Raw genomic sequence first — 23760 nt, 5'->3', positions numbered from 1 at the left:
TCTTATGGACGGTGTAGGACGTGATAAAATCAACTTGCGAGCTGACCAGGAACTAAGTTGAGGCGCCGTTGATCCGCTAGATTTGGTTGGATGCTGGTGGTGAGTTGCCAAACTCAAAGAGTACACTCTGAAGTCGGATGGGGTGAATGGCTTAGGGTGCCCCTCTAGCAGGGGAGAGCAGGGAATTGCCTCGGGAAGGAGGCCACTGGTGAAGCTTAACCACCCTGTAACAACATCAACAGGCGCAAGAGAAAAAAAGTCGAGAGCTGTTCCGACGTATCAGGGCGGTCATGCCATTCTTCTACCATGTGACCTTCGCTGAGGTCATCAACGTAGCTTCAATGTAAAGGAAAAGAAACCAGGTAGCAAGGTGATTTCGGCAGGAGCTTCAATGACAGCAGCCCGAGCGGAAGGAGTTATTCTTATGATAAATAAAACTCGCTTGGGTGTCCCGTGGGCAGGGCGAGAGGTTCAAGGGGACTTGGGACTCATGAACGCAAATCATAGATATCTCTAATTAATATTCGGCTGTTCTCCTAAGAGAGAGACCTTTGGCTTACTTGCTCATCGACGAAAGCATCACGATGAGGTTGATCACGTCACGCGAAACAAGGTTATAATGTCAATACAACAATCCTAGCGGTCGTTTTCTGGTCTCGTCAGTCATCAATTCACCTGAACACTTCTCTAAAATCCAATGATGGACCCCAGGCTCCGCTCAAATTGTGGCAGACTGCCATATGGGCTCTTGCCCGGGGGAACAGGCCACAATCAAGGGGCGCCGCGACAGTGCGCCGGTGTGCCTGCAGATCCGCGGCTTGTTGCCGCGTCTTTTGCATCTCTTAATCAAGAGGATTTGCAATTGCAATTGCAAACGCAGCCGCAGCTGCAGCAATTGCAAACGCAGCCGCAGCTGCAGCAATTGCAAACGCAGCCGCAGCTGCAGCAATTGCAAAGCCTCCAGCAGCAGCGCTCAGTGAGCCACGATAACGGCCAACCGATCACTCCAACTGCGACTACGGCGAGCACAAGCGGACAGCCCGGCCCTGCGGTGCGCGAAGCCGCAACATCATTAGTACCGTACACCGCCGCCCATCACGCATATGCAACGCCGTACAGCGGCGTGGGCCCGCCGTACGGTTATGGTTATCCAGGAGGAGAGGTCCCGGCGGTGGCTCCACCACGCGGTCTCCCTCAGCTCGGAACCTGGTCGGGGGCAGCGCAGCTGCAGCCGATTATACCGCGCGCTGCTGGCGTGTACGACATCTACGGCGGCGCGAATTCGTACAAAGGTGGCGGCGTGTACGGCGCTGGAGACCACGACAGAAGTTGGCCGTTTGCATGTCCAGCAGGGGCTCCGCTGCCGCAGCTGCCGCCGGCGGTGGACGTGATGGCGGATGATCCACTCTCTGTCCAGCTGTGGGAATGTGATGTAAGTCGCTTGTTGCTTGTGCGCGTTAGTGGCCCTGGCAAGCTCCGGTTCGCGGGGCTGTTCCCAGTGATTTTTTTTCATTTAGGGCGGGTCTCAATTTATTCCGACCTAAGTAACAAAGTTGCTAGGGTCGCCGTAATTTATTCCGTAATTGTAGGGCGCTGGGGGGGGCTAAGCCCCCCCCAGACCCCCCCCGATAAGTTACAATTCCCCTCATAGACCAAGACCGCTGGCAGCAACACCATTGCCGATGCATTACCGACAACAGCACCGCCGTCCCAAACGCCTTTATCAGGAAAATTTTCAGGCTTATCTTGCTGTTTTGGTGTTTGTTCGACGTTCGAGTCGTTGCCTTTTGCGTGTTTGGCTATGTGAGGACCGGTCATACATTCTGCGATGCCGCGTTGACTCACGGGCTTGACCTTCTTACGGCCCTTCATATCTATTCTATGATCGATAATACTAAGTTCTGCACACTACGGAGCAATCTGGCAGCAATGGACGTTTTTGGCTGGAGGAATGAAAATGTACGGATCGGCCTCAATTCATTCCGTTTTTCCAAAGGCTAAAATGGCCTCTTTAATCCTTATAAGGAATATATTACTTAAAAAAAACACTGGCTGTTCCTGCAGCGGGGATGTCGAATGCGGGTGTGGGTCCGGCAACGGGAAAAAGGGAGGGAGGTGGGCAGAGGGCGGAGGGTGATGGAGCGTGCGAGTTTCTCCGCCGGGGGCACTGACAGCTGAAATATTCCACATTTCACAGACAGTAACCATACTGCAGCTGTCCATGGATATCGTTTGAATTATAAATTCAAAAATAGGTCGCCGGATGCTGTTGCACCAGATTCAGCAACGTCCAACCCCCCTCCCCAACGCTCATGCAGCCCCCGCCTGCGGCTCATGCATCCTCTCGTCCCGTCCACATACCGAGTTACAACCAACCTGCCGTACCTGTGCGGCACTTTCCGTTGAACAGCTCCCCTCCTGGGACCGCTGCATCTCCCCATTTTTCGGATAAGCCTTAGCACACACAGACAATAACGTTAAAAACCCTAAAACCCTAGAAAATGCAATAAAGCCTAAAACCCTAAACCCTCTAAAACCCGCAGCCGGAGGCCTTCCTGATGGACCTCCTGTGGCGTCTGTGCATCCCGCGCACGCTCATGTACGCTCTACATGACGTGGAGCGCTTCTGCCGCCACAGCCCGCAGCCGCTACAGCTCTGCAAGGGGCTAGTGGTGGTGCTGCAGGTGCGGCGGACTGTCGTCGAGGAGGGGGCCCCTAGCGCTACAGCCGCTACCGTTGAGGGCCGTAGCGACTACAGCCAATGCCACCCTCCGAGCTACTGGCCGCTGGAGGCTCGGCAGATTGCCATGGTGCACACCGGTGCAGGTACGGCACCGGCGGTACGGCAAGTGTCGGGGAAGCTTTTGAAGATAGCTAGCCATGTCGTATGTGTTCTGGTTCCCCGGGTGTTCTGCTATAGTCATGTGCGCTTCTAAGGTATTTCTTCGCACGCTGGACGTGGCAAACCCCTGTGCATAGCAGGACTGTCCTCTCTGCCCATTCGTCCAGGCGGGCAGCCCCCTCGCCCCTCCACTGACATGTCCCGATCGCCACCCCCCGGCCCCCATCCTGCTCCCCGTGGGGCGGCTCCAGTGCCTGCCTTCGTTATGGAGGCGATGGCGGGCGACCTGGAGGTGAGTCAGCCGCAGGAGGACCACCGACCTGTGAGCTTGGCGGGGAACGAGCGGGTGTTCCAACGACTGGTTGACTTCCTGCTGGCGGCGGAGCCCGGGGAGGTGCGTGGGCCGCACATTGCAGGTGGTGTGGTGTGGGATGGCGTGGTGTGGCGTGGTGTGGGGTGGCGTGGTGTGGGGTGGCGTGGGGTGGTGTGGCGTGGGGTGGTGTGGCATGGGGTGGGGTGGCGTGGTGTGGCGTGGTGTGGGGTGGCGTGGTGTGGGGTGGGGTGGGGTTATGGATTCAGTGGTCCGAAGTTGTTGAAGTGCCCGAGGACTTCAAGGGAACCAGTCTAGGAGGTCATATGTCGCCGTGCGGCCCCCTGGAGCCTTCCTGCAGGCGGTTTGCAGTTACTGCACCGCGTATTGCCACACCAGCAGCGGAGAGGTCGTGTACTGCCCATGTCACGCTCTGCCTGAAACACACAACAAACGCCTAATGAGCCCCTCCCCTTCCCTGTTATCACGCGTTGTGGCTTTGGGTCGCAGCTGTACGACATGTGTGCGCATGCAACACGAGTGGCCGCCATCCTGCCGCATGCACGTCGACTCGCGTTCCTGCAGCGCCACCGCTTCACGTACCGCTCGGATGCGGTCACGACAATGGTGCGTGTATCATGGGGAGGAGGGGCGGGGGGGATTTTCCGGGAGGGCAGCGGGAGGGGTGTTCCGGATCGGGGAAGTTCCCCCACCGCCTTGAACAGCATACACCCCGGGTTACCCCCTGCCCTCCCCATTGCTCCCACCTTTCCATCCGTACGGCAACCAGGCGGACGCGGAGGCAGCCAGGATGATGTGTACGGCTATCGAGGCGATGTATCGCCGGCCCGACCATCACTGGCCCGAGCTGGCACTGCTGCGGGACTTGATGTTTAAGGAGCAGCCGCCGCCGCAGCCACAGCCACCGCCGCCGCTGCTACAGCTGCCGCCACAGCCGCCGCCGCTGCTACAGCCGCCGCCACAGCCGCCGCTGCTACAGCCGTCGCAACAGCCGCCGCTGCTACAGCCGTCGCAACAGCCGCCGCTACAGCCACAGCCGCAGCCACAGCCACAGCAACAGCAACAGGTGTTGGTGGTACAAGTGCTTATGCAGATGCCGCAGCAGCAACTGCCTGACCAGCAGTCGCTGGTGCATGCCGCCACCGCCGCCGCCGCCACTGCTGTCCTCGGGGACGTGAAGGAACTGGAGCCAGCCAGGCGGGACAGAGACCGGAAGCGGCGTCATCACCTCAAGGATGACATACATCACGACTCGGACACACGTCGCCTGGATTCGAATCGGGATTTGGATCGAGAGACCGACCGGCGTGGTGCTCTGGGGGACCGCAGCAGTAAGGGTCGTAGCAGCGGCGGCGGCGGCGGCGGCAGCGCTGACGTTGGCGTGACGAGGGACATCGAGCGCGTGGCTCGTCTTCTCTTCGTCAAGCCCCGGAAGTTCACGGACTTGGTGAAGTGCTTGGCCACCGAGGCCCGAGACTTCGGTCCAAGCCAGGTCAACGTGACGCTCAACGAAGGCATTCGGAAGGGGGTCTTCCGCGTGGTGGGTGCTTTGTGTGTCGCTGTGTTGTAGCTCATGGGTGGCTGTGGAGCGGTTCGGGATACCGCATGGGGGCGGGTGTGGGGGGGCCTTGTCTAGGGGTTCCGAAGAGTCCGGAGAGTCGTTCGGAGTTGGAGAGGGCGAGCCGGATCTGCGGTGTGGGCCAGACGCGGTTGGGGCTTTGGGAGCTGTATTCCCCGGTGTCTCCGTTAGGAAAGGGTTGGCTTTGGGGGGAAGGTGTGGTGATTCGGGGGGGAGAGCTGCAGCGAGCCGCGCCATTTCTTCATCCCATCAAACCGCATGTACAACATTACGCCTTACAGCAGTAGAGTTTTTTTCTCTGTGGCGAGGTCCCTTTTTATTACTGAACAAGTAAATTAGATTTTCAGGTTTTTTTGTGATTTATTGCTTATTAGCTGTGAGGCGCTGGGGGGTCCGCTCCGGGCTCACCCACCCCATCCCACCCTCCCATAAGTTACCCTAAAACCTAAGGCCGCCCGAAAACCCAGAGCCGCGTCAGCACCGCTGTTCAAAACGGCCACGTCAGGAGTGTGATCCCTTTGACATGTTTTGCTGCTTTCGTGGTTGTCCGAGGTTGGGTTCCTTGGCTTGCGCATATTTTGCAGTGTGTGGACCAGACATATACGCTGCTATGCCACGTTGACTCTCGGGCAAAAGACCCTACGAACGTCCGTGGCCCCTCACTGCTATTCTATAACTTCAGATGCTATGTTTTTAAATTTGAGAACTGTCCGTCATTTTTGGATGTAGTAATTATAAAAAATTGGACGAGTCGGCCTCGATCCATTCTTTTTTTAATCTTCTGCAAATCTGATCAGATAAATTGTTATATTTATTACAACCGACTTTGCACTAGATCTTACATATTATTTGGTAAATCAGCAGTATTCAAACTGAACAAGATCATTTGGTGAAGGCCGTACTACTCCCGCGTAATCCGTACAATTTCCGCACGCGCCCATAGACAGTAGAACTAAATAAATTTACCAATGTTTTCTTCGGAGTCCTAAAAATATCTTTGGATTGGTTTCTGCTATGCAGGATACGAAGGGCCGCTATTGGAACACCCCCACGGGGTCGGAGCTTGTGTCCAACCTGCGGCGGTGATAGGGGAGGAGAGCGATGAGGGGCGGGAGGAGGGAGGAGGCAGAGGTAGGGCCGGAGGTGGCACAGCAATACACCACCATCACCCCGGCCGTCCCCGCTTGGCAGTTGATTCCCCTCCTCCTCCTCTCCTCCCCAATCTCCTCCTCCTCGGAGTACGAGGAGGGAGGGTCTTCCCGGTTGGAACAGATGCACAGCCTGTCGTGATCATGTGTACCGTGTGGGGGTGGGGCGGTGCGTCGGCGGAAGCTGCGGGCGTCCGGGCTGATGCATAGATCCGGGTTAAGGGGGTGAAAGGGGAGTGAAGGTGATGGGTGGAGTGTTGTGAGGCTGCAGCATGGCATGCGCGCGTACGTTGGGTGTAACGGCTTATAACGGCTTGTTGGCTAGCTTTTCCTTGGTATTTTATCCTCCCCTGATTCTCCGGAGATGCTGTATGGGCTGTATGGTCTCAAAATTGGACGAAGATGAAACTCTAGTACGGGAGCTGTACTAACTGGGACGACGAACTGAAATGGAAGACCGGCTTTGACCGGCGTTGACCGGCGGAGCCAAAACACTTTACACGCAAACACGACGACATGCAAACACAACAACCGTGCGTCATATTTCTTGGTGGCTTTTGGACATTACCCAATGAAGCCATCAAACGATGGCATTACAGGGGTTGCGATGTCCTGCAGGGGGTTTTGGGGGTAAGATTGACAAAATGGCTCGTTCGGTTCAAGTCGTTTTATATACGGCTAGGCTGCTTGCACATGCATGAAAAACTGGATCTTGGCTGTTCTTGGCAATGGGAGCAGGTGATTTATCCGTCCCCATCACTTCTCTACCTTCTTACACGTAAGAAACCTCTTCAGTACCCTTCGGCGCTAGCGTGAAGCGGCCGCTGAGTACTTTGACGTTGCCTATAGTAGGGCGGCGCAGCACCAGGGTCGAAACGGATGGAACCTGTGCGCGCACCGCAGGGTTGGCCGAAGCGATCCGTAGCATCTCGAGTTTACTTCGGTGCAGCGCTGAAGAATCAAGCAAATACAAATCCAAATTAGATCTGGAATTAGCGGTAAAGAGCCTCGCGCTGGCGCGCTGGAATCTGCGGGGTAACGCAAAGTTTGAGCAGATCTGTACGGAAGCCTGTCCACATTTGGCAGTACTGCGGCAGTATCAGAAACACATCTCATGCAACGTAGATCTACTAAATTACAGATCAATTGGCACCCAAGGAATGATGTTAAAGACGTTATGCGTGCGTTTCAACTGCATTTGTGACCTATGATGCCCTGCGCACGTTCGTAGCAAGGCGGAACGGGCAGGAAGGATTTTATCCTGTAGCCAGATTCCGAAATTAACCACCTCAAGGCGTAAGCGCGCAACTGACAGTAGCTGGTTGCGTGTTTCCTTTCAAAAGTGACTCAAAATGACCCACGGGCGCGTTTCGCCCCAAAATGCAGAGCAGCTGAGTTACGCATGGCTATTCTTAACATAATCTCTGCTGGTCACCAGCAGTAAAGCTATACAACAGTTGCTTCGAGCGTAACGCATCGACGAGGTAACTTCCATGGCCCGGCTTTTCCTCGGACAAACTTTGGCGTGAAACGATCTGAGGCAAGGCGCGCCTTTTATGGTTCATTAATACCAACGCTGCTGCGTCCGGATGATTTTCAGGTGACCGGAAGATCGAGGGTCGAGTCTGTGACTGATCATTTCAACGGGGGGAGCGCAGCCCGCAGCGCTTCGTGATAGATCGTTGAGAGGCCCGAGGACAGCGATGAACGCAGCAGTCAGCGCAGAGAATGCCGCTGCACCTGCTACTGATGCTGCTAATTCTGCTGTTCTTGTAGCTGCTGCTTTGCACCGCTCACATTCTGATGCGCCATCGGATCCAGCTCTACCGACCCCCCTTCCAAGCTGCCACGCAAGCGGCGCGACCCATATGAACATGGAGCGACGTCACGCCGTCGCTGCCGCCGATGTCCCCAGCAGCGGCAACGACGGCGGCGGCAGCAGCGCCCTGTCATTGATTTCCGCAAGTAAATACGGTGTCATGCCACTGCTTGCCCGCGGCCCGGTGTCTGCCCCAGCGGGCCCAGTGGCAGCGGCGCCGCTGCCGCCGCTAAAGGATGGTGGCGCCGCTGCAGGCGCTGAATCCTTCACCCTTTCGCCCCCTGGAGACGGGGGAGACGGGGCCCTGATGATTCACCGAATCATGGCGGCGGCTGCAGCGGCTCCAGAAGGACACGGCATTCCAAACGACCCAAGGCTGCGATGGAAGCGTGCTGCTGCCGCCGCCGCCGCCGCTGCCGAAGCTGCAACAACAACAGCAGCAGCAACATCAACTACAGCAGCTGCAGCAGCAACAGCAGCAGCAGCAGCGGTAGTGACTGCAGATCCTGAGGCTATGAAGCTATGTACGGAGATACGTACGGAGCCTCCGCAAGGAGGTTCAATTGACATCGCCAAGTTGTCACCCGGCGAGGCGGCGGCGGCGCCACTGGCGGACCCGCCGTCGCGTGTTAGCCTGCCACCGTTAGCGGCAGCAGAGGAGCCGCCTCTGGCGGATTGCACCTTAGCAACACCCGCCCCGGCGCCGTCGGGTGCCCACCCCTTGGCGGGCACCTTGCCGACCGCGATGAATGCAGCAACAGCAGCAACTGCAGCTGCAACAGCAGCAACTGCAGCTGCAGCCGCAGCGGCGTCCACACACGGCCCCAGGGATAACGTGACCCAAATCGTTCCAGCTGCTCCGCGATCTGGGTCACCCCAATCTGAGTGCCGATTTGGGTCGGACGCAAGACCAGCCGAAATTTCCTCCCGGCGCCCTTCGGGCCGGCGGGAGGCAGCCACTGCCAGCGGCGGTGGCGGCGGCGGCGGCGGCGGAGCTGCTGCAGCGATCGGCATCTCCGTCAGTGGGCCGCCGCCAGCTCAGCTGGTTCCAGCGGGTGATACAAAGGACCGCCATGCACCGCGACGACTGGTGCGTATTCGCACTGCCAAGACTGCGTCATTGCCGGCTGCGGCGTCATCGCCAGCTGCAGCTCTAGCCTTCCCCGGGAAGGCATGTAGTGGCGGTGGTAGTGGCCGGCAGTCAGGGGCTGCCGCTGCCGGCAATGTCGTCGCGACAGCTGCCGCTGCCGGCACATCGCCATCAAGCCCAATGGCCGAGACGGCGGATGTTGGAGAGGAGGAGCTGGTTGTTGAGGCGGCGGGAGGGGCCCTATCAACGGGGTGCCGCAGTGCCGGGGGCACCAGGCCTCCACCCGCTGGTTCTGCTGCTGCTGCTGCAGCTGATCATGTTGCTGCTGTTCGTTCCGTTGCGCGAACGCAGCCGGATACAGCCGGATGCGATATTGGGGGCCGGCCCATGCGCGAGAACAAGGACAGGGACAAAGACAGAAGGAAGGATAAGGACTCTGACAAAGCTAAAGTTAAGAAGGACCGGGACAAGGTCGCGAAGGAGAAGGTGGAGAAGGAGAGGGAGAAAGAGGAGAAGCGGGAAAAGCAGAAGCGCAGTGGTCGTGAAGATCGCGAACGGGAGCGCGGCATGCGGTCTCGGATGAAGAGCAAGGATTGTCAAGTACGTGAACAAGAATGTCGTGCATACCGTGGTGGGTTAAACGAGGTCTCGGAAACGGCTGGCCCCTGCGGCATCAGCGACGTAGCTGATGGTGCCGCGCTTCGATATCGCCGGGTAGCAGCAGCAACCGCAGCAGTAGCAGTAGCAGTAGCAACTCGGAAGGACGGCAATGCGGGTGGCAATAGCGGCGGCGGCGTTGAGGTGGCTGGCGGCAGTAGCAAAGATCCTTACAGCGGCGGCCTTCCGCTGGCATCAGCGATGCCGGCGGCGGCAGCTACGGCCGCACAGGCTGTTGCTCCGTCAGTCGAACAGTTGCTGACGCAGCTGTACGACCCCGATGCGCTGGCGGCTGCAGCGGCGGTAGCTGTACCTTGTGCCAACGGCCGCCGGGGTCCGGCATCAGGGCCTGTGTCGGCACAGAGCGTCAGCGGCGCTGCCCCGACGGCTGGTACTGCAGTTTCTGCAGCCAATTGCCGTACCACAGCCGGCGGCGGCAGAACCTGGTCCCTGGGCGACGCATGCGAGCTGCCGCCGTTGCCTGTCGACATCCTCACCCCAGAGCCGCTCACCATTGGGGACCTGCAATGGCCCCCCCCGGGGCTGTGGCTGCAGCTCCAACCCCCCCGGGTACAGGGGGGGGATGCCGGTTGGTGGGCCCACCAGGGCGAACTGATGGGCACTCCAGCTGCCACTGCTGCTACTGCTGTTACTGCTGCGACTTCTACTGCTGCTGCTGTTACTGCTGCGACTGCTACTGCTGCTGCTACTGCTGCTACTGCTGCTGTGGAGGAGGAGGAGAAGAGAAAACTGGAAGTGAGTTGGAGCCTCTGGAAGGTCAAGGGGGTGCGGGGGTGCGGGTGGGGGCGGGGATGTGCAGGGGAGGGGAGGCGATGCAACATGAAGGGTTTCCTTCCTTACCGTGAATTTGGTTGCGTAAAGGGCCGGCTAGGAAAAGAACGGCCGCGCCAAGATGCGGATTGTTTTGTAGTCGTTATGTCCCTATTGATCTACTGAGCTTTCCTCCCCCGCCCATGCCGTACAGCACGTGGAACTGAGCCATGATCTCGTACGGCAATTGTACGTCCCTGGCCCGCTGCTGGCTGATCTTGCGGAGGTGGAGTCCTTTTGGCGTGCTCACCACTTGCCCTTGCAGCTGGTGCGGGGCCTGGTGGTGGTGCTGACGAATGGGAGGGAGGCGCGCGGAATGGACGGACCCGCAGGAACCGGTCTACAACCACAACAACAAACACAACTACTACTACATCAACCACCACAACCACCACAACCACAGCCACAACAACAACCACAACAACAAAAACCACCACCAACACCACAACAACAAACACAAGAACACCCAAAGCAGCAACAGCAGCAGTCTGCAGCTGCAGATGGGGGGCCCTCATCGCAACAGGTGGTGGAGGCGCGGCGCATTCTGAGGGCGGACCGGCCACAGGGCCCAGGTAGGGGGCGCTGGTGCTGGTGCTGGTGCTGGTGCTGGTGCTGGTGCTGGTGCTGGTGCTGGTGCTGGTGCTGGTGCTGGTGCTGGTGCTGGTGCTGGTGCTGGTGCTGGTGCTGGTGCTGGTGCTGGTGCTGGTGCTGGTGTAGCGGCGACCTGGATCGCAAGGCGACCTGGATTCTGGCACTTGGATCCTGACTTCTAGAAGCTTCCAGTTTGAATCCAGGAATCTCCTTGCTGCAACGATGTATATTTCTGCAAAATTATTACTTCAATCTCCAAGTACATATCCATGTTAGACATACAGACATATAGACATACAGACATGTATGTATAGAGGGCTCGAGCTGCATAGATAGAGGGCTCGAGCTGCAGACCTCCATGAAGCTTTTGCTGAGCCCACTTTAATTGGTAATTCATTCAACACACGCCTCCTCCATCCCCGCACTCACCCACGGCGTCCTCCACATCTCTTTTCTTTACAACTGCCGCCAATTTATCTGTGACCGCCCACACTTCACGACCAGCAGGGGCACCCAATTTGGTTCTGGAGCCGCGTGTACGGCAGGACGGCTCCTCCGATCCGCTTCAGCGGCCCGTTGGTGGCCTGTGCCCCCCATCTCAGGGGGAGCTCAGCGAGGCGGTGCTGGAGGGGGCTCTGGCCGGGCAGCATCTTGGGGGGCTGCCGGCCGGGGAGGTGCGTGAGGGCACGGGGCGGCGGCGGCGGAGGAGTAACGTGCCGTACTGTGTACGGCGGAATGTTCAGAGGCATGGTGTGGCATGTACGCTACAGCGGGTGTCTGTCGTACTCCGGGTAACGGCATTATCATCCCCATCATCGCATCTGTGTTGATTTTCTCCGCTACGGGGGGGAGGGAGGGAGAAAGCTGCGTACGGCACATGCAAACGCATCTTTTTGTGAGCCGCGGCCGCTAGCGTGAAAATTACCCTTCCCGGAATTACGCTCCCGGCGTGTCACATCACGCCTCCCTCGCCCCGTGCCGGATGTACAGCTCTTTGATGCCGTCGCTCGTGCTGTACGGCATGGTGAATGTGTACCCCACGTGCGCGCCATCTCCACTCACCGGCGTCGACTGTACGACCCTCGAGATCCAGATTCGTACATACGATGGAAGGTATGCACGCCTGCGTGCATTGTACCTCCCCTTAGCGCATCTGCACACGTTGCTGGTTGGGGTTTTGGCTTGTTTTGAGGCCTGTCTGCCTTTCTCTCGCCCTTCCCCCCTCTCCTGGCGTGCCCTAACAGCACTCAACAGAGGACCCCGTAATGGGGGTGACCTCAACCCCAGGACCATCTCCATGTCTTGTGCCCTCCATGGCTTGCTTTCCGAAGTCGGTGGAGTCGCCTCTGCCATCCTCTGCCCTGTCAACCTTTGTGACCTCTTCATGTGTCTGTCTGCTCATCCCCTCGGCTTGTGCCCTTACCTCCGTCGCCAGGAGGCCGCCCGACCGCACTACGAGGCCATCTGCGCCGCCCTCAACCGCCCGCCTGAGTCGTGGCGGCCCCTCGGGGCCCTCATGCGGAGACTCATGGCCCACCAGGTGGAGCAGGTGGAGCAGGTGGAGGCGCCCGGACAGGGTGCGACGGCGCCAGCTACAGCTCCGACAGAGCCACAGCCACAGCCTAAAGAGCCAGATTTACGTTCACAGCTGCGGCCAGCGGCTTCAGATCAGGAGCTAGGACGGGAGAAACGATGGCGGCAGCAACAAGAGAAGCAGCAACGGGAGCAGGTGCCGGCGCAAGCAGGTTGTGGGCGGGATCCTCGCGTCCATAGGCGGGGGGGATGGCAATCCACGATTAATGAGGATGGGGAGGAGGAGGAGGAGGAGGCGCAGGCGGCGGGGAAGTCCCGTCCAGCCGCCGCAGCACCACCACCACCATCTACTGTACGATCAGCACCAGCTCCTGACGTACTCCTCGGTGGCCATATCCCCATCGGCTACATACTCCCTACCACTAGCCCTACCACTGAAGATAAACCAGGCCCCGGGTGTGGCGGCCCCGGGTGTGGCGGGCCTGTCGAGGCCCAGCCTGAGGTACACACCGGGCGGAGCGGGGCCCGGTCCCGCAGCAGGAGCCAGGGGCGTGAGCCCGAGGGCGTGGCGGCTACTTGGGGGGGTAGCTGTCTGCGGAAGGAGGAGGAGCAGGCGTGCCACCTGCTGCAGGTCCGGCCGCCGCTGGTGCAGCAACAACAGCAGCAGCAGCAGCAGCAGGAGCAGGAGCAGCAGCAGCAGCAAGAGCAGGAGCAGCAGCAGGAGCAGCAGCAGCAGGAGCAGCAGCAGCAGGAGCAGCAGGAGAAACGAAAGAACGAGCAAAGCCACATGTCAAAAGCGCCGCGCGGCCATTGGAGAGGCGACCACCACGACCAAGGTAATGGAGACGTAGTAGAGGGGGTGGACGGCGCCGTCGCTAGCTGCGGTGGCCGTACCGTCCATAGCTCCCAGCATGATCCCTCTTTTCTCAACCCGCCTCGCCAGCGATCCGCTGCCGTACAGCCAGCAACAGCTGCGGTCAGCGGCACCGTCGGGACCGGTGCTAAGACTTTTGACGCCGATGCCGCCATCGCCGCCGCCGCCGGTTTAGCTCCACAGCACATCGAGCTGGATCAGACGGAACTTCAGGCAATGGGCAGTCGAAAGCATGCGGCTCTGTCAAGCGCCACAGCTCTCGCCGCGGCTGCTGCAGCTGCTGCTGCTGCTGCTGGCTCCGCCGGCGCCACCAGAGCTGCGTCCTTGCTGCGAACCAGCGCGGCGGAACGTACCTCTACCCCGCCCCCAGAAGCGGCAGCAGCAGCAGCAGCATGCGGCGGCGGAAGCCCTCGGGGGCGCTGCGCTGTGTCCCTCTCGGCATCTGCTGCCGCTGCTGCCGCTTCCTGGGTGCCCCCAGCGGCCCGGGCTGCCCCGGGCTCCCCTCGCGACTTCGGAGCCGATGGAAGTGGCGGTGCCGGCGGAGGACAGCACGCCAGCGGCGATGACATTCCGGCATCTTTATCTGGATCTGGTTCCGGTACTGCAGGTAGTCCTGAAGCCGGCGGCGGCAACGGCGGCGGATACCTGAACAAGGCGGAGCGCCGGGCGCTGCGACGGCTGCAGTGGAGTCCTGACGGAGATAAGCTCAAGCAGACGAAGCAGCTACAGCCGCCGCGGTCGCCGTCGCCGCCAGCCCGCAAAGCGCGATCGGAGCTCCAGATCGGGCTTCAGCAATGGCAAGGAGGCGGCACCGGCGGCACCGGCGCCAAGGCTGGAGCAAGCGCCGCGGCTAAGCTGGCAGCGTTGGAGGCGACGCCGGCGGCGGGGCCCGTTGCGGCGTCAGCGGTGACGGCGGACTTGCGAACACTCCTGGGTGATGCAATTCAAAGTCGGAGTCTGAGCAGGAGTCGGGGTCGGGGTAATGGAGGTACGGCAGCGGGAGAGTTGGCTCCGGAACGGTCGGGACCTCATGACCTCGTCTCATCGGAAGCTGCGCCGCCTGCTGTGGCAGCAGCACCCGCGACAGCACAGGTACTCCGACCCAACGACGCACCAGCATCCGAGCGACACACGAAGACAGCGACGGCGGCGCTGGCGGCGACGGCGCGTGGCTCCAGGAAGGCCGCTGGGGGTGAAAAACGTCGTCGACGCAGCCGGCGGAGCACCAGCCGCAGCAACTATCCGAAACCAAAGTCCGACTTACGTCACAGTCCCACCAGCAGCACCACCACCAGCAGCAGCACCACCAGCGCCACCATCCGCAAGCGCAAACGGAGCAAAGCCCGAAGCCAGAGTCACAGTAAGCAGTGGAGGCACCGGAATCGCAGCACTGGTCGAAATCGTAGCCGGAGCCGCAGACGAAGTAGGGGCCATAACCGCAGTCGCAGTCGCAGTCGCACCCGCAGTCGCAGTCGGGTCTGCCACCGGGTTCGGGGCCGGAAGAGCTCGACCTCACATCGACCAGGCAGCAGCAGACCCGCCACCTCACCGTCCATGTCGCCACCGCCGCTGCGACTGCACAGGCGACCAGCAAGCCCTAGCACCAGCACCAGCACCAGCACCAGCGCAACAACGAGCCGCTGTGTTAGCCGTAGCTGCAGCCGTAGCCGCAGCCGTTGTTCGAGCCGTAGCCACAGCTGTTGCTCGAGCCGTAGCCGCAGCCGCAGCCGCAGCCGTAGCCCCAAACATCACAGGGCGGCTGCTGTCCGAGCAGTGCAGGCGCTACAGTCGCCGCCTCCGCCGCCTCCGCCGCCGGAAGCAACGGCGGCCACAGCGGCCACAGCGTCGGCCGCATCTCCCGCGGAGCTGCCTGACGCGGAGTACAACGCCCTGCTGGCGGAGTACGAGCGTGGGTTGTACCGGCTGTTGTACCGCAGGCCGCTGACGTTGTTTCAGATTCGCGAGCGGATGCCCATTCCACAGCAGCTACTGGGCAGATCCAAGCCTTCCACGTTTCTGCTGCGGCGGCCACATCTCTTTGAGCAGGTGTGGCGAGTGAAGTCGCCTGGGGGGTCGCAGGGGAGGGGGTTGGGGAGGGGAGGACTCGACTCTCGAGAGCCACTGCACAGCGAAGCTATTGCAATCAGCTGCCGTAGTCGCCACCACCACGACACCGTTGGGCACTAGTCGAAGGCCCCCCTCCCTCCTCCCCTTCCTCGTCCTCCTGCGCCTGCTCCTGCTATCGGCCCCCTATTGCAAGATACCTAGCGCCGTGGCCCCCACACGGCTACAGCCCTTTCTTTCATTCCAACCCCCTGGCCGGAAGCTCTCACTCACATCCAGGTTCAGGCTGTGCGCCTGTCCTTGCCTCGCAAGTCGCGCCTTATCTTCCCCGCTTATCGACCCATATCATCATCATCACCATTATCATCAGCGTACTAATCGGTTCCATCGGTCGATCGGTCCTAGTCCTGTCGCGAGTCCGAGGGGGTTCCTTCCTGAGCCCCTTCCCCCTTTCCACGCGAACCCCCACCCCCCACCCTCGCCGTAGGACCTGAACCCGGGGGAGAGGTTCAACAGCCGCTTCCGGGCCAACCCTGCCTCACGTCACTTACTAGATGAGCCCAGGCTACCGCTGCCGCCGCCGCCGCCACCGCCGCCGCCGCTACCGCCGCCGGTACCGCCGCCGCAGCTGGCGTCGCGAGGACGAAACGATTCGCCGTCGCCGCCGCCGCGGCGGTGCAGTCACCCGGCGCCAAGCGGCCGCCGGGAGGGAGGTACGACGCCTTCCGTACCACTATCGCTGCCGCCACCGGTACGGCAGGGATCTCCCTCCCCTGCTGACGTGGCGGGTACACACATGCCGGTCCATGGCCGTGGAAGGAGAAGGCGCTGGTCACCGGGACGAGGTCGCAGTGTAACCATCAGCCGGAGCAGGAGCCGGAGCCGCAGCGCCAGCCGAGGCCGAGGTCGGCCCCGGGACCGCAGCCGCCGCCCTAGCCGCCGCAGAAGGCGGAGCCACACCGCTCAGCGGATGAAAAATCCCGGAAGCCAGAACCCGCAAAATGATGCCGGCGGCGGCGGCGGCGGCGGTGGCGACGCTCGCGGCGCTCGCGTCGCCGGAAAGAAGCCGCCGTCGTCTTCGCGGTCCCCATCACCCTCGCCACCTACAAAGGCACGTCATCGGAAGAAAGCGGAGGCGGCTGCAGTGCCGGTTGCGCCGCCAGGTCGGCCAGAGAGCTGTACACTGCCAGTGGCAAGGTCGCCCCCGGGCCCCAACGGCGGCGGTCTCTGCCAGACGCTGCATCCGCCTGGTACGGCGCCGCCGCTGCCGTCGGCAACGGATCCGGAGGAGCGGCACGGGCACGCTGACTTCACTCGTCGGCGCCATGAACCCCATGAATCCCGGCACGGAGAGGATCTGAAGGATTACCCAGAGCGACATGCGAAGCGCAGGGAGAAGGGGCGAACAGGAGCGGACGCAGACGCCGAGGGCAGGGCCCAGGGCCAGGGCGAGTTGGCAAAGCGGCCGTTGCAGCCTGAGAAGGGTGGTGGACGGAAGCTGGTGACGCCGAGGGGGAACCGCTCCGAAGACGTAAATCGAAACGGCAGACGGGATGGCAAGATGGCAGGTGCAACCCGCTATGAGATGGGGGGAGTCGGCGACCAGGAGGAGTATGAGGGCCACGGCGGCAAGGAGTACGGCGGCAAGGAAGGGGGGAGTGTCAAGGCGGGTGCGGTTGAGAGAGCCGTGGGGAAGGAGGAGAAGGCGCCTCGGTGCCTAAGGGGTAAAGAGGATAAGGGGAGGCTCAATCCGAAGCATGAGGCGCTGGAAGCTAGGGAGGCCTGTACGACAGCCGCCGGCGCTGTCGCCGCCGGCGCTGTCGCCGCCGGCGCTGCCGCCGCCGGCGCTGCCGTCGCCGGCGCTGGTGTCGCCAATCCCGCAGCGGGTGGGCATGCGGCCAAGGGTGTTTCAGACGGCGCAGTCGCCGCAACGGCCGTCGGCGGCGTTGACGCCAACGCCAAGGCCACCCAGGCGACGGAGGGTTCCGTCGCCATCTTCATGACGACAGCTGCTGCCGTCGCCGCCGTGCCCCTTGCTGCCGCCACTACTGTTCATGCCAAACTCAAGGCAACCCCCGCCGTGCCTAGCAAAGCTGCAGCAGCCGGCGGCAGGGCTGCTGTCGTCACCGCCCCCGCTGCACCTGCCAGCGCCGCCGCAGGGACGCATGTGACCACCAAGGCCAACGCCTCCGCCTCCGCCGGCCGAGACGGAGGCGGCGGCGACAGTGTGGCTGCAGCGGCGTGCAGCGGCCCGCCGGGGGCGGCAGCTCCGCCCGGGAGCGCCGCTGGAGGCAGTGAACGGGCAGTACTAGCTATTGCTGCTGCGGGATCGGCTGAGGAGGTACCCAAGGGGGTACCCGGTCTCCAAAACCAATATACCAATATACCGAAGGAGCTCGGAGCAGCTGATGATGGTATCGGAGCGCAACAGGCCTCTGGTTTGGTCGTGGGGCCAGCATCAATGAGGGCGAGGATGCCGGCGGCTGAAGCAGGCAGAGGAGCTACTTCGGTGGCCGCGGCGGCCGCTACAGCCGTACAAGAGTACGGCAGAGGTGAAAGCGGAGAGGTGGAGGAGGGTGAATGGGCGCCGGAGCTGGGATTGGCGGCAGCGGTGGCGAATGTGGCGGCCGCGGTAGGTGAGCCGCGTATGAGTGGCAGCATATGTGGCAGCGGTAGCTTCCGGAGCGGCCAGCGCCGCCGCGGGGGCAGCGGTTGCATGACTAGCAGCGGTAGTAGCAGTAGCAGCAGTAGCAGCAACAGCAGCAGTGACAGCGGCAGCAGCAGGTCTCAATCTCCTTTGCAAAAGTGCAAGAGTCGAAGCCCAAGCCGAAACCCAGCTCGCAGCCCAGCCCGAAGTCGGAGCCGGAGCCGAGGGCAGCCCACCGGCTCCGGCGGCGGCGGGGAACGTGGTCGCAGCGGCAGCAGCGGCAACGACAGCTGCAGGACATGTACGAGCAGCGGAGGACAGCCTGACGGGCCGCAGTCGCGGTTGCAGCAGCAGCAGCAGCATGGGGCGAGCCCCGCGGCAAGCAATGATTGCAGCCCCAGCCCCAGCCCCGGTCGCCGTTGCAGTCCGAGCCGGAACACGAATTCAACCAGCAGCCGAAGTTGGACTCAAAGTCGCAGCAGCGGTAGTAGCCGCAGCCGGAGCCGCAGCCGCAGCCGCAATGCTCGCAGCCACAGCCGTGGCCACACGCTTAGCCGTAGCCGTAGCCGAAGCCACAGCCGCAGTCACGGCGACACCCGCACGCGCAGAGGTCCCAGCCCCAGTCCCAGCAGCAGTCGCAGCCGGCGGCGGCGAGGGAGGGCTAGCAGTAGCAGCCGTAGCCGTAGCCGTAGCCGAACCCGAAGCCGAAGCCGCACCAGCGGAGGCTACAGCCGTAGCCACAGCCGCAGCGAGAGCAGCCGAAGGCCTAGCCGAAGCCCAAGTCGAAACCGAAGTCGAAGCCCAAGTCAAAGTCAAAGCCGAAGTCGAAGTCGAAGCCCAAGTCGAAGTCGAAGTCGAAGTCGAAGTCGAAGTCGAAGTCGAAGTCGAGGCCGAAGCCCAAGCCCAAGCCGAAGCCCAAGCCCAAGCCCAAGCCCAAGCCGAAACCCAACCCCAAGCCCTAGCCGAAGTCGAAGTCGAGGTCGAAGCCCAAGCCGAAGCCCAAGCCGAAGCCTAAGTCGAAGCCCAAGCCGAAGCCCAAGCCGAAGCCCAAGCCGAAGCCCAAGCCGGGGTCGCGGTCCGGCCCGGGGCCGCAGTGAGTCGCCCAGGATCCACCGCGGCCGGCAGCCCTCCCGTACCGCCGTACGCCGCCGCTGGCGCAGTCCCAGCAACTCCCGCAGCCCCAGATGGAGCCCGGACTGGGCCGGAGCTCGACGCCGCAGCCGCAGCCGCAGCCGCAGCCGGGGTAGCTCTAGTCCCAGCTTCCGGCACAGTCTAGGCCGCGGCTTCGCGCCTGGTTTTGGGGGCGGCAGCGGCGGCGGCGGTGAATGGTTTCGGAGCAGCGGCACGCCGGCGCCTGGCGGCCTGTTACCCGCTAGCCATCGACGCTGGCGCAGCCCTAACTGCAGCCCAAGTCGGAGCCGTAGCCGAAGTCCAGGTTATGGCGGCCGCGGCGGGTACGGCCGCGGCCTTCCCACCAGAAGTCGCTACAGCCCGAGCTATGGCGGCTTCTCAGCGGCCGCATACGGAATGCGCGGCGGCGACGGCGGCGGCGGTGGCGCCGGCGGTCGCGATCCGCTGCTGCCGGAGGCAGACACAGCGGCGGGTGCACGCTTGGAGCCATGGGTGGCGAGAGCTGTACGGCAGGCTGTACTGCAACAGCTACCAGGCTCCGGCGGCGGCGGACTGGCGCTGTCAACTGTGCAGCTGCCGCAACGCTTGCGTACGGCGCTGAAGGTACAGCAGTAGGGCCTTGCTATGAAGCGGTTCGTGTCCATGTTTGTATTCGTGTCTACACTAGACTAGACTGGTATGCACCTTTCCAGGAAAGCGGGAAAGCCAGGAGGTATGTCTGTCGCCATGTCTGTCTGTTGCCCTGCTCGACGCGCCGAAAAGGAAATAACCCTTATGTTGACAGGGAAATTCTTCAAACTCGAAGCAAAAACCAATGTTTGCGGCCCTGGTAATATCCTAACCTGCCTTATATCGCCCACGCTCCGGGGGGTTCCCAATCTTTGGCTCCCGTCTTATGTATCCCTCCCCTTCCCTCCCCTTCCCTTTCCTTTCCTTCCCTTTCCGTCCTTCGATTCGTGCGCCCGCTTCTCTGTCTCTCCCCAGTCTGCCCACGTTAAGTTGTCCGCTTTCGTTAGGTGCTTCTTATCGGACAGAGTGGAGGTGGTCACGGATGCAGCCTCACATACAGTCATGTATCCGCGACAGCTGTGACTTTGAACGAGCGCGCCGTGCAGGTTACGCAGGATTGGGAACGGTCAGTAAGACTGCGTGCAGGGCTGGCTATCAGGGAAGCCTGAGGGGTTGCACTTCATCCGTTCATATGCGCGAGTGCGATTGGCTGGGAAGGGGACAATGGAAGGAATGCGGCGGGGGCTGGGGGGGTCCGGGTTCCCATGGGTTTGTGTGGGGTGGGGGTGGGGGCCGCGGCTTGACATGGCGTGCAGTGTTGCGGCGTGGAGAGGGGGGGGTCTGTCCTCGCCTGATGCGCGATGGTCGGGGGGGAATAGAGGTTTGCAGGTTGTGAGTGTACGAATTGAGTGAGTGGCGGGAGGGCGGGGGAAAGGGGGCTGCGTGGCGGCGTGCATTCGTTGGGGATGTAACGGTATGTTGGGTTTGTCTTCCAAAGCACCAAAGGATAGCTTTTCCTTCCTTTCCTTCTTACTTCCTTTACTTTGCTTTGCACTCCAGCTGAGGTCCCGCGCTATCACACGGGGACCATGCGAATGCAGGAGCCGTTCACGTGACAGACCGTTTGACCCGTGGGTCAACGGGACGCTAAGTTGCCCTACCTGATGGCTCTAGTAGTAGATAGGGGGTTGAAGAGGTCAAGGAAGAAAGACTATTGGGGTGCTACTTTTGCATGGTGCCACCCTGAAGAAGTTGAAGAGGTGGCAATTCGAGCGTCCAAGGGCTATCGGACTGTGGGTGGGTGCGGCATTTAAAATTTGCGCTTACTGTCGGCAGAACGACAGCCGGAAGAAGATATGTAAACAGGAATCTGGGGATGTTATGCGTGAGGTGTTTGCGGCTTGACGCTTGTTGTTGAACATTTTCTGCTGCCCTGTATTATTGTTCACCACTCTAGGATGCAGTGGGTTCGCCTACAGCGTGTTAACGGAGACGTTCGGAAAGGCGAGCCTGTGTCTGTCGACTGACGTCATGCTCGGCCTTTGGAGTGCTGAGATGTCCATGCGCACGACAGAGCGGCGGCGAAAAGACTGATAGCCCCAGATTTTCAAGATGAGAATTACTGCTTGCTACGCAGACAAGTAATCCGTCAGAACCCAAATCTGAGCCATGGTCTAATCCACCTTGCTTAGCTACTCAATCAGCTCAATCATTTGCTTCGTTGAACCTTCTGACCCTTTGGTCGGCACAACTCCTTGAGTGAGTTACAGAGAGCCCTCTATTCCTGTGAAGGCTCTGGCGACAGCTATTAGCAAAAGAATCGAAATATAAGGCGGCCGGATGTTACAAGCATTAACGCCGGTGAGGTTAGCAACAGACGCGCACCAAGGCAACCCCTGCTCTCCCCTGCTTGTAGCCGGGCTTTTACCTTCATGCCGCCCTGCTCCCCGTTAGCTGATTGGGTTTCAAAGCACAGATGAAGCGGTGCATTCCGGCGCCATGTTTCGGCAGCTTCCTTCTCACCCTTGGTTTACCAAAAGGCGATCGCGTGCACGCTTCACTGTTTCCATGCTGCGTTTTAGAAGCTGTTAGTAGAAGTATTTCCTGCTCTACGATTGCTCCGCCCGCTGTGCTCTTCCACAGGGCAGCATGGTGCGCTATGGCCACCCGGGCACAGGTGGCGAGCGGACAGCCGTGGAGGGGGTCATGAGAACCACCAAGATGTATGAGGAAGCGGAGGACTTTTCGCGCCGCATGTCCGAGTTCGCTCGCAATTTGCAGACTTTCCAGCATGCCACGACAGGTATTTGAACGGTATTTGAACGGTCTGCGCGACCCGACCTTTCCGCAGGTTGACTAGCGGCAAGAAGCTGAAGACAGCAAGCCATTTTCACCACATCTTGGAGAACATCTTTAGGAAGGCATCTTAAGCATTTGATGGCCGCTTTGGCCGCAGCACGCCCGACTCCAACGGCGGCCGGGTCTTCCGCTGATCTACCGCTTCGGGATTGGCGCCAAAATGCTAGAGTTAAAGGATTCGAATTTGAAAAAAAAAGCTCGCGACTTGGACAGTCCAAGGCCGTCCCGGCAACGGGCTTCCAAAATGCTCACGGAGCGAGTCCGCATGTCCGCCGCAAGGCCTTGGATGCCGAGATTGGGGATGAGAGCCGCGACAAAACTAGAGCAGTGCCGAGGAGCTTTCCGTGCAGAAATTGAACACGGCATCAGAGTAAATGCTACACAACTGCTCTGAAATAAAACTACCACGGCCTTGTGGACCTGAATCACTAATAATAACTGTCTTTTAATGCTCTGTCGATCTGCGCAGTCCAAAGCGCCGATCCGCAGCATCTTCACCAATCGATACATCTCTGGTCAACGGCATCCGTTGTAATCCCTGGTTCCAGTCCCAGCACGCTCCGCACACATCCCAACTGTACATACCAACACAGTACGATAGCAGTACGATAACCGCCGTACACCTGCCACCGCACTCTTCCGCCTCCTACTTCCCCCCTCCTCTGCCTTCCTCATCCCCTTACCTCACCCTTTCTCCCCGGGCCCCCGGCCCATCCCCCCCATCCCCCGGCATGAGTATCTCCCCCCTCCGCCCCCCCTCCCCTTCCCCTTCCTCCTACGTCTCCCCCTCAGACTTCATCTCCTGCATCACCCCCATCATCTCGGTGCCGCTACCCCGCGTGTGGGACCACCTGCCGGACGGGGGACTCGCGGAACCGGTGCGGGCGAGAGGTGGGTTTTCTTCTGAAGCGGGGAGGAGGCCGGGGTGCGGGAAGGATTCCCCCCTCCCACAACTCGCAATGTTGAGTGTTTGGGCCGCGAACCTAATGTGTGCGAGAGGCAACCCCCCCTGCCAGGTCCTCTCGCGTGTGGGTTTTGCCTGGCCCACCCGTGCGCGCTCCTTAACTCCCGGGGGTTGTTGGGCCCGCGGGATATAACCGCCACAGTTACTTCAAAGAGTGCCGGTTTCCCCACGTTCGGTCGTACGCCCTGCGCATGGGGATTCGGAGCTTCGGGCAATGAATCCATTGCACCTATGTTCGTACGTACGTACGTATGTACGAAGCCATATGTGTACATGTTTTTTTATGCCGTCTGGATTTGCGTTACTACCCCACGGCCCCCTAATCAAAAAGGGACGTAACTGGACCCCCAGCTCTTCGTACACGGCCATGGAGAACGGGGTCTCCAAGGTCACCAGACTGACAAACATTAAATTCGTTAATTCTAACGGAATACGAACTGTAGAACATTTAATTTTGATCCTTTCTCGTTTCGCGCTTCGCCGCGTCCCCATTGTTTTAACCCAGTCTCCCACGATTACCCCTCGGAGCTGTTGGGCGCGGACGCGGACGTCAACGGCATACGGGCTGCCGTACTGGAGATGGAGCGGCGGCTGATGTTGGGTATCCTCCGTCCTCTGAACCAGTGGCGGGAGTCCCTGGAGACCGCCAAGCAGCGTCTGCCGGAGGTGCGACAGGACGGCGGGAACTGACTGGGCAGAGGGTTAGGAGGTGGTGGTGGAAAAGGCGAGGCGGGTTGGGGGGGGGGGGGGGCCGGGGGGCGGCCTGAACGGTTGACTGGACAATTGGAGTC

General features: G+C 60.8%; 1 protein-coding gene across 1 annotated transcript in view; it reads left to right on the top strand.

Moving 5' to 3' along the window:
* Positions 1 to 7768: 7768 nt before the first annotated feature.
* Positions 7769 to 23760, top strand: part of VOLCADRAFT_117048 (uncharacterized protein) — a gene marked incomplete at both ends in the record, with an annotated part of 20334 nt that continues 4342 nt past the window's right edge. Inside the window, 12 exons of the mRNA XM_002949192.1 lie at positions 7769 to 7865; positions 7917 to 10036; positions 10452 to 10565; positions 10874 to 11008; positions 11491 to 11562; positions 11879 to 12001; positions 12324 to 14655; positions 15070 to 15341; positions 15847 to 19740; positions 21790 to 21949; positions 22798 to 22896; positions 23475 to 23635. Of these exons, the coding sequence (XP_002949238.1) occupies positions 7769 to 7865; positions 7917 to 10036; positions 10452 to 10565; positions 10874 to 11008; positions 11491 to 11562; positions 11879 to 12001; positions 12324 to 14655; positions 15070 to 15341; positions 15847 to 19740; positions 21790 to 21949; positions 22798 to 22896; positions 23475 to 23635 (9579 nt within the window). The remainder of the gene's footprint in view (positions 7866 to 7916; positions 10037 to 10451; positions 10566 to 10873; positions 11009 to 11490; positions 11563 to 11878; positions 12002 to 12323; positions 14656 to 15069; positions 15342 to 15846; positions 19741 to 21789; positions 21950 to 22797; positions 22897 to 23474; positions 23636 to 23760) is intronic.

The sequence above is a fragment of the Volvox carteri genome (assembly GCF_000143455.1).
Source record: "Volvox carteri f. nagariensis unplaced genomic scaffold VOLCAscaffold_13, whole genome shotgun sequence".
Taxonomy (NCBI): Eukaryota; Viridiplantae; Chlorophyta; class Chlorophyceae; order Chlamydomonadales; family Volvocaceae; genus Volvox; species Volvox carteri.
This window is presented reverse-complemented; position numbering and strand designations above follow the sequence as displayed.